The 10,548-nt window shown below is 43.4% G+C and overlaps 3 protein-coding genes across 3 annotated transcripts; 2 read left to right on the top strand and 1 right to left on the bottom strand.

The window, feature by feature from the left end:
• Positions 1-798: 798 nt before the first annotated feature.
• GL218_04555 (uncharacterized protein) lies at positions 799-1,773 on the top strand (the record flags this gene model as incomplete). The annotated part of the gene is made up of 3 exons (XM_033581172.1): positions 799-964; positions 1,043-1,267; positions 1,337-1,773. The coding sequence occupies 3 exons, from the start codon at positions 799-801 to the stop codon at positions 1,771-1,773; spliced, it is 828 nt and encodes a 275-aa protein (XP_033435805.1).
• A 3,723-nt stretch (positions 1,774-5,496) lies between these two features.
• Positions 5,497-6,134, top strand: GL218_04554 (uncharacterized protein; the record flags this gene model as incomplete). The annotated part of the gene is made up of 2 exons (XM_033581171.1): positions 5,497-5,722; positions 5,788-6,134. The coding sequence occupies 2 exons, from the start codon at positions 5,497-5,499 to the stop codon at positions 6,132-6,134; spliced, it is 573 nt and encodes a 190-aa protein (XP_033435804.1).
• A 598-nt stretch (positions 6,135-6,732) lies between these two features.
• Positions 6,733-8,503, bottom strand: GL218_04553 (putative HC-toxin efflux carrier TOXA; the record flags this gene model as incomplete). The annotated part of the gene is made up of 3 exons (XM_033581170.1): positions 6,733-7,776; positions 7,839-7,983; positions 8,037-8,503. The coding sequence occupies 3 exons, from the start codon at positions 8,501-8,503 to the stop codon at positions 6,733-6,735; spliced, it is 1,656 nt and encodes a 551-aa protein (XP_033435799.1).
• Between the last annotated feature and the right edge of the window lie 2,045 nt (positions 8,504-10,548).

The following is a 10,548-nucleotide window of genomic DNA, read 5'->3' as shown; positions in this document are numbered from 1 at the left end:
TTCGCCTAAGAGAAACTCTGAACATCATATTTCCCGAGATACAACGTATGCTGACGTCCTTATTCTTAATTTATACAGTAGTTAATTACATAAAAAAGAAACCACTATTGATCAGGGGGTATATAATATCGCATAGTTTGAGAGAGACTTGAACGATATGAATTGCCTACTACGAGCCAGCCTAGCTTTAAAATAGGCATAGAATCTTAAAGCACCTTAGTAGGATCTGTACCATCTGGAATCTAAGCCTCTATCGACAACTAAAGTACCGATCTTTAATCATATGTTGGTGAGATTAATGAAACGGCCAAGCTACTAAGAATTAGACGACTTCACGAACTACCTGACATGGTAAAGCCTTCCCCATGTTGTTGTATCTGTAACGTTTATTTAAAAGTCTTGCCGATTAATGGGGTGCCTTTCGTCAGCCGCGTAGGCCAATCCACTAGCACAAGATACAATATCAAATAGCCTGGTGGATGTACTTACCACTGAGAGCTAGATACATTCGAAAAGCACACGATGGACTTCGCTACGCCTTCCTTTTTGAAACGAATCATTCCAATGGATGTCAGCCCTACGCCTCCATCTAGATAGATTAGGAGGCACACTAGCATCTTTTTATGAGTCCAACACCGAAAGGGTCGAGGTCTTGAGCCTATAAAGCGTCATGTATTCCCAATGCAGTCGTAGAGTATAGCTAGAGAATCAAAAAAAATATTCAATTCATTCATTTAGTCAATCTTTCTATTTCTTTTCATTTCTTTCTCACTTGTTCTGTCTTGTAAATATATCATTATGAAGGCATCTTGGATCCTCGCACTGGTTGCGGCAAGTCCCGCGGTCCTCGCCCTAGGCCAGGAGCCTTCTACCGGCGCAGAGCTGGTTGACCGGGCGGTTAAGAAGAAGGTTTTAACCTTCGACTGTGACAGGATGCCGGAGGTCTGTCATAACATGTGCTACGGTATGAATTAACTATACGACATCTATCCCTTTATCCTTCATCCTGGGCCTACATATGCTAATTCTCTTGTGTAACTAGCCACACACTGCAAGAACAAGCCTAAGCAACTCACTTGGGACAAACCTCGCACTAGTATTGAGGGTAAACGCAGGCGAACAGCAGGTTGTGGTAGCAATAACCGCTGTAGCAAGAAGAAACTTGGGAAGACAGGGTTTAACTGCGACGAGTACCCCTTTGCCTCGACTAGAAATGCAGATAGGGGTGGCCAGATCAACCGCTGCGTGCCAGAAAGGGAAAACAGCCGTAAGCTATACTTTAGATACCCAATCACTTAACAAATTTAGTAGACTAATTGTTTCTTATTATCTACAGGCCAAGGTTCAGCTCTTAACCAGTTCTACCACTCCCGAGGCAAGTTTAGGGCCACTGGATGCAAGAGTAAGAAGAACTGCAGTTTCACTGTCGCCTTCAAGGGCACCAATACCAAGACCATCGGTCCCTGCAAGAAGAAGCCCGACTGCAAGAACGACGGCAACCAGTGGACCAAGACCGGCCCCATCAAGCGCGAGGAACCCCAAGAGTCCCAAAACGTGGCAGAGTACAAGCTCCGCCGCAGCGGTGACACTATTATCTCGTCTGAAGACTTGCAGCCTGGTGATCTTGTATACCACATCGTGGAGCGTAACGCCACGCTGGCCGAGGAACACCACATGGGCCACGTTTTTAACGAGTTCGCCGGGGTTGAGCAATATGACTACATGTCGGATAACATGGACATGGAAGAGGATGAGATTCTTGCGAGGATCTGATGCAAGATTTCATATATAGGGGTTAGGCTCATATAGAGTCTAGGTTTGGAAAACGTTGAGACACTTCTTGTATATTTTGCATTTACACACCGACTGTGTCGGGGGTATATATCTTACATACTTCCTGTATATAAATTAGATGATGTATATCGTATTAGGAATGGGTTGAATACCTTTAGACCAGGTAGCTTATAGACCACCGTTCCATATAAGGAGAATCCGAGCCCGAATCTCTTCAATGCGGCCCCGAGTCTCTTCTCGCTCCGCGTTGAGGCGCTCCAACATTCGTAGATTTTCCCGTTGCATCTTTTCACGCGTATCCCGAAGATGACAGTGTTCCTCCTCCAGCTTTTCGTCGTACCAGGTACATTCGCTAAAGAGTCTAGCAATTATAACAATAATAGTGACGAAGGCTGCAGCTTGAACAAGCCAGAGAAAGCCCGAGAGGATCCAACACTCGTATGATGCCGTAGTATTCATGAGAAAGCGGCAGGTGGTAAGGGATAACAAGAGCCAAGCGGTCAAAGAGCATCCTTGTCTATAGCATTTCCAACACGTCTTGGTATTCGCCATCTTGCCTAATCCAAGCGATCTGAGAGAAGGTTGATGTTAACTGATATTTCCAGCTTGCGGTGGTTTGAATGGTGGTTGATATATAGTGTGAGGAAATGCTTCGGTTCTTAGGTAGGTAGTAAGTGAGGTGGTAAATTGACAAATTGCAGAAGGTCTTGTTTATATATTCTGAAGAAGATATTATGAAATATACATCTAAGTATATATTTCAACCGGGCCAAATTTAAGTTGAGCGGGCTACGCGCGAGGGAAATAATACCATTCAGTATGAAATACAAAAGGGGTCTTTTCTCGCGAACGAGCACATTAGAGCCATACTAGTCGCGAAGTAAACCTCCCGCATTTTGCAATTAGATTTACTTATAGCTCCCATTGAGGCCTCGGACGTTAAACTTAGTATTTTATTAAGAAATGGATGAGTCACTTGAATTTGAAATATAATCGCAAAATACTGTGTTTATCACCACTACCACACTTCGTTGGTTCTATACTTGCAAAGACCTCCAAGTCTGAATTCCTTCGCACAGAGTGTCTGTACAACGATTTAATCTTCTTAATAGAACAAAACTAATTAAAATGGCTAGTGTGCTGAATTGCGTTCTTTAGAGTCTGAAATAAATAATTACCTAATATTTAGTTGCAAGCCGGCATGTAGATGCGGACAGACAGCATACTAGTATTGCTTAGCAAGAAAGGAGGGGGAAACCTTCTCAACTCTCAGACCCTAGATATGCTTCCAAAAATGCCCTGGACCCCGGCAAACGAGAGTTCTTTGAGATTCTCGTTCCAGAATCGTGTAACTATTGGTTATAGAATCTAGGTGAAAGATAGAAAGATCGCGATATGTTTATACAAAGCCAACCTGCTAATTAGGCCTGTTATGACCATACTTAATTTAGCTTTTTACACGTTAATGAATCTTTATATAAGTAAGCTTGTCAGCTCCGAAGTAGAAGAGGCCATAGATTAACAATATTAGTGAGATATTGTGTGACGATTAGATTAGCTACCTACCGGAGGACCGGTGTATGTTGTTCCACCTGCCTAGCATAGTAACTAATATAAGACATGCTCATTCCACTCTGATTCGATTATATCTATAGGTAGGTGGTCTTCATTCGTCTGCCTAGAGAGTTCACAAGTCGAAGGAAAAAGTAGGCTATGATGAGCACTGAGGGATTGTGGGGCACAGCCACAACGCATAAAAAGGATTCAGGGGTAAATAAGCGCGCATCATAGCATCGTATTTCTACGATATGATAACAACGACTAAGCACAAACGAGAAATTTAAAGCAGTCCCATAAAACTTTAGAAGTGCATTTTTCTCTTAGGTAACGATGGACATGAATGAAAGACGGAGATAATAAATATTTCGAGAGTGAATGTAATAAATTTGAGTCAGTGCGGCCTGGCTATAGGCTTGTTGCGAATTGGTTTTATACCTTTTACAACAAGTAATACTATAGATGCGATATCTAAACTTTATTGATAGCGCATATACTACTAAGATAATCATAACTGCCGTGTATCTAGATCCAAAGCCGCCGAAGTGTAGACCCGCTAAGCCCCGGCCCGGAAATGCTAGGCCATGTGCTGATTAAATACCCGGAATCGGAAACACCTGCGTGAGAAACTCCAGAGGTTTAGTGACAATTGAATGGTAACTAGTTTAAATCCGGAACACCTAAGCCAATTCGAAAGTTACAAGAAGAACTATGGACCTAATTCCTCATACATCACATCTAACCTAGGTGATTGATCAAGAGTCTCCGAGCGTACTGACTAAAGAGATAGGGCCAATTTGTCATCGTGAACTAAGTAAAAGCCATGGGAGCTAAATAATTCGGTCTACTAAATAAGTTAATTTGTAATAGCGCTCCCAAAGCAAGATTGTCCCCATGATAGTAAGCTAAGGCTGCGAATACTTCGATCAAAAAGTAGAAATATTAAAAGTGTAAAAATATTTACAAACTAGGAGGCTGAGATAAAGGTTATTTACAGGAGACTGTTGGAGTCAAGACAATTCAAACCTATCATATGTATAAGGGTGGTAGCTTATGCTTTGTTACTTCGAGATACTTTAGAAAGACCGATTATTCCTTTGTCTATTTTGCGGTCGTAATTATATTCATTGTTTTCAAAGTTAGGCATGATTTCAAGTTATGAGTCTCGTTAGCCTGAGTGTTCCTACAATAATTCTTTCTCTATTTAAGGACTATCTAGAAACATCAGGTTACTGGGTAGTGATACACCTGTTATCTATTCTGAAATGGTCTTTTATCCTTACACTTATATATTATTAATGATCATTTAATTGTCCTATCATAATATCTCTCTTAGTGACGTTATTTTGCTTTGAATCAAGTTCGTCATTGATTGGTATGTTGTGCAGACTCGATTGGCCCCTATTGGCTTGCGTGTACGACGAAATAGATAGGAACACTCAGTTAAGAAACAGGTGTGGCATATCATCTTGGCACATCCACCTGGTTCCTCGCGTAGCTTTTACTATTTACCAGCACGTAAATAATGGATACATACCTCTCTTGCCAAATATGTGCCTATCAAAATTGAAAAATCCAGAGGCAGCCATCTTAAATCCGACTAACACTTACTTATTAGCTTTCCACTGATATTGATATCATAGCTGATTGGTTTCGTCACGTTAGGCAAACCAGAGAGCCTTAACGTTTTATGTTAGATGGGATCAGCGTGCGTGCGGGCAGGCAGCAGTATATTGAATACCTATAGAAAGGGTTGATCAAATTAAGCCACCAAGTGCTAGTCTATTCTCCCCTCAACACGTAATGGTAAGGCAAGTTTGTCTTTGAATTTTAGTATAGGGTCGGGGAAAATACTCCAATCTTCGAAGCACGCAGATCGCTTAGGCATAATAGGGGTTTGTAGTAGAAGGCAGTGCAGCTCACAGCCTTATCGTATACCAACATTATTCCATATCATATCCATAACCCACGTTGTGTAATTAAATCCGAATTTAACAGGAACGGATATATAAATCAGACTTCGTCTTTCACTCATGAAGAAGCCTAGTTGCTTAATCAAGTCACTCATATTGTTCATATACCGTATATTTCACTAGTTTCTTCCCTATTACAAACACCGTCAACACAATCCCCCTCAGCATCAATATGTCTAGTGTATCATGCACCAATTGGTTGTGCTTCCGAGACGCTCATTGGGAAAAGAAGATGCAAAGAATCAGCGATGAAGAATACTACCATCACTTACTTAAGCACTTAACTGGAGAGACACATGAAAACGAACATTGCACGGCGGACGATCGTGGATTGGCCAATACGGACCCATTTGGCTACGAAGTTCAGCGCGTGTCCAGAGAGATTGATCATTCCCAGGGTGAGCATATTTAAAATTTGACTTCAAAGTAGGCTCTCGTCCCCCTAATGATATTTGATACTTAGATCTGGCAACTTTTGAAAGAGTCTTCGAGGCGTATCGCACCGGCAGTCTAGAAGACGTCATAGCTGAGCATGACAGCTTCGACGAGAAATACACTAAACATATCCGTCGGCTGTTAGCCATGCGATCATTACGTGATAGGCGAGCCGATATCCTGCGTTTCTGCCTCAAATTGGCCGGATTCGAATACGACTTTGCATTTAAGTGGGAAGCGAATCTTGTGACAAAGGATGACCATCCAAAAACCTTTGAAGCACTAGAGGAATCGCCATTCAGAAAAGTCCATCCGCGAAGTCTCCCCCCTTGGGAAATGTTTGATAATGGCGGCCCTTTCGCGGTAGACTGGTGAAGGAATGTAGGGTGCCAACGCTTTTTAGCATATGAGTACGTATCTACCTAGATATCTATCTAAGGTAGATAATATATATGAATTGCATAATATTGCTGAGCTGTTTAAGTATCCTTCTAGTAGAATAGCGATAGAGTAAAAGTCAACGTCAAATATATCATTATAAAGCCCCTTTACTCGATTTTGACCAACATCTTCGCGATCGAATATGCACTAGATTATTAAAACTTATTAGTACCCAATATTTTCCTAATGCCATTTTATATTGCTTATTTTGACGGAAAAACATATATTCCACGAGTATTTGACGAATTCAACTATTCTACAGCTCATAATATGTCAAGGTGTCCGAAATTATCGCGGCATTAACAAAGTGGTATCATTTTATAACTAAGAAAAGAAATATTTTAAATCAAGGTCCAAGTAGTGCTTCCTGATAATATATATCCTGGATTCTCTTTTCTCTGGAGTTCAATTTTCCGACCCGGGTGGATATCCTATTATGTTCTGAAACCATTGCAATCCCAATTCTAAGCCGAAAAATTCTTATACATAAACGTCAAGTAACTAACCATTATCAGTCGAGATGTCCTCATATTCATGATGCAGTCTTGGGGGTGATATGCCGCCCACGCGTCAAGAAAAGCGAACAGATTGTGTAAAGTGCACCGGCCGCGATAATCATTGCCCATACGTCACCGATGACAGACACAATGACATCAATGCATTGAGCCCGGATTTCGGGAGAAGCATTTGTCAAGACTTCACTCCTGGCTCCAGCAATGGCAGCCTGAATTTCACTCCTCGTGTAGCCTGGTCCTAGCACCTGTTGGATTCCATCAAATGCCTTAGTCTGGAATATCGCGCTAGCTATCGCTAATCCAATAAGACCACTGGCACCTTGGGAGATATTGAGGAACTGAATGACGTCGGATGCTCTGCTTGGATCTACTAGGACATTGCCTACGGCGTAGACGGCTTGACTTGTCGTCATACCCAAGCCGACGAGAACCGTATAACCAGCGATATTCGCGTTTGACGTGTCGACTGTTACTGTAAACATTGTTGCTCCGCCGGCAGTCATAAGGAGACCGCTGACAGTAAACCAGACCATATGATAACCAACCTTTCTCATGGCTGCACCGCAGAGGAGGATCGAAAACACATAGCAGCAAACGTACGGGAGCAGTCTCACAGCAGCCCCAGTACCGGTAAGCCCATAGACAAACAAGTAGTACAGCGGGATGTAGTAAACGGCAACGAATACAGCCGCTCCACCACAAGCCATGATGATGAAGAGAAGAACAAGCTGAGGATTTCGTAAGAAATCACAGGGGAATAGTCGGTCAGTCTTGGTCGTGAAGATTGCGCGGGCTTGAGATACGCCGAAAGCAATACCGCACACACCAAAAACGACGAACAAGGCGATGATACGACCATCGCTCCACTCCCATATAGCACCACCGAAGGTAAAGGCAACTGTAAAGCAGCAATACATGCCAGCGTTGAGAATGATTCCCAACCAATCCAAAGTCTTCACTTTGTCTGATAGGGGTGTCTCTGGCTTGCGTGGAATGGATGGCAGCAGAAAGAGGTAGATCGGAGCCATGACGGCGAAGATGCATAGATTAAGATAGAATGCCTAGATCTGCATTAGCAATGTATACTAAATTAATCATTATCATCAGGAATTATGCTTCTTACCCATCGCCAAGTGGCAGGGCTGTCGGCTAGAAGACCGCCAACAATAGGCCCAAGGATACATCCAACACCATAGACGAAGCCAATGAGCCCTACGTAGAAACCGTGCTCCTTTGGCGAGCTCAAGGCGGTACAGATGTTCAATGTTCTACGTAATCATTAGTAAGTTGATCTGATTCGACTTGATGAGTATATCCTTACCCAAGGTACATGCCCGCTCCACCAGCACCAGCCCAAACACGGCCTATGATCATAGCATTCATGTTCGGGGCACCTCCACACAGGGCACTAGCCGCAGCAAAGTTGGTCAGACAGCCAATGAAAATCCACTTATTATCGAAAAGGCCGTAGGCCTTTCCGAGTGGTAGGATCATAACAGCCGAACCGAGTGTAAAACCAACACCGAGCCATCCCAGCTGCGCAACATTGCTGTAAGTTTCCGAGACCGCACCCTGGATATCGGCAACGATGGTGGAGTCAAGACCATAGAGGATATTTGCCGAAAAGATGGCGATGCAGATGAGAAGCCATCGTATACCTCGAATAGTGCGTTCTTGTACCTCCCCACTGCCCTCGCTGTCGCTCGAGTTGGACGAGGGCTCCAGCTGTTCCTTAGTATCGATCTCGGCACTGCTGCGCTTCTCGATGTCTTGGCTGTAGTCCGCCATTGGTGCGAGAGTAAGGCACCGAAGGTGGCTGAGTATAATAAGGCTTGCCGGATGGAACTAGTGTCGGACACACGGTGGTGGAACGAGAGGAATTACAATTCAGGACCCGGTGCTAAATAGTCTTTTATTCTCAGCTCGAAATATTTTGATATCATGATTGTCACCCTGAACTTGATCCGTCTATTTCGGGCTTAAGGAGTTACTTCAAAGTTTCTTTCTATTATTATGCTGCAATTCAGATTTCGTGATGTGTAACCATCAGTTATTTCCTTGGCGCGTCGTTAAACTGTCCGTATTTCGTCTCTAAATGGACTGTGTCTAAGGCTGTCATGCTTGCTTATGCCATGGATCCTTTACCAAAAGGAGACAGAGTAGGTTTCTGATTGGTCCGATGAAAGAGGCGTGGCCGGAGTCCTCCTTTTAGATGCTGACTTAAGTAACTTGAAGCGGTAAATATCCCATATCTCCTTTTGGAAAAGGTATCAAACTTATGCCTAATGTTTCTCAGCTCTGACTCCTTGAATGAAAATGACAGAAAATTTCGAGAAGCTCCAGATCCTTCTTATGATATCATGATAAACTCCATAGGCATTTCGGCGTTAAGCTTATAGCCTTGCATCAATACGTATTAATCATACCCTCAACGTTACTTCGACCTCACTTCTCAGCTCGCATAGCTGCAGATCGCTCGCTTCCATGAGGAATTCTCTTGCCATTCGTCCATATGTTCGGAGTAGCTCAGCTCCGCCAACTCATTTTGTTTTCTTAAAAAAAAAAAAAAAGATTACCTGCCTATTTCCTCCTTGTAGACATAGATAAAAACATCCGCCTACCTCCTCTACTTTTAAAATTCAAACTACCTACATATACACATATTAGCTCACGACATGTAAATACCTAATGTATTCCAGGTCCTAGAATCCCAAATTAGGGACCCGGAGTGACTCCACTAAGCCAAGCCCGGCTACCCGCCGCCACTAAGTCTTTAGATCTGATCCTGTGAGTAGCTTATCTTCTACGGCTGATCCTAAATTGATAGAATTTTAATGGAGAAGTGCTTAAACATTTTTCTTCCGATATGTTATCCGTATGGGGCCGCGTAAGCGCTAAAAACAAGATCCTAGTTTAAAGGCTTTCGAGATAACTGAGACTATATCTTTCCCAAAATCCTTCAACTAGGCGGTCCTATTGTAAAGGCGCAGGGAAAGCTCCCCCTTCCCACCCCCCTGACCATCGAGCAGGCCTATGCGACAGGGGAAACTGTTCCTAAATCAGCTTACATGGCTAAAGGTCGAGCGTAGGCGTTTAATCAAGTCATGCGATACAAATGGAGGGAATTCGTCATCGTCGCTACCATGTCTACCGGGACTAACATACATAGTCGCCGATTTTTTTTTCACGGCGAATAGCTCTCTCGCCGACGGCGACAACAACAAAGATGAGGGATGATCCTTCGCCTATACACTAAATGCTGTTCGTACCACGTGGGTATATCAAAGGATCAGACACTTTTTGTGCACTTTACTACTTTACTACGCCGGTCTAGCTTCTGTCATAGCGTCTTCTCATCTCCAGAAACCAAGTACGAAATACATCACATCATCTTACGGAACATCCTGCGCTACGGGACGAAGCGGCGGCCCGCATACCCGTGGGCGTAGACGTGGCTCAGTACGTTGCTGATTACGTATATTTCTATGAAAATGTTGATAGGCATTCAACTTGATGCGGAATGCGGAATGCGGAATGCGGACGGGAAACGATAGCGGTGTATGGCCTTGGCAGCATTGATCGCCTTGGATTCTATCCGAATGCCGGACGATAGTCGTTTCATCCGAGTCCGATGGAGAGCGAGACAAAATTTCGGTGTCCACAAGAATACCGATTTGACAGCTTGGCTTGAGACTATCTAAGGTATCTAAGGTACCGACACATGCGAGATGCGGCAGAATATGGGGCCGCTAAATTAGCAGCGGCTATGGCGCTGTTCAAAGACAAGGATCCCCCAGACAATTACTCTTACGACGTATAATCGTATACGTTGA

This window comes from Daldinia childiae (genome assembly GCF_008694065.1).
Source record: "Daldinia childiae strain JS-1345 chromosome Unknown Scaffold4, whole genome shotgun sequence".
Taxonomy (NCBI): Eukaryota; Fungi; Ascomycota; class Sordariomycetes; order Xylariales; family Hypoxylaceae; genus Daldinia; species Daldinia childiae.
This window is presented reverse-complemented; position numbering and strand designations above follow the sequence as displayed.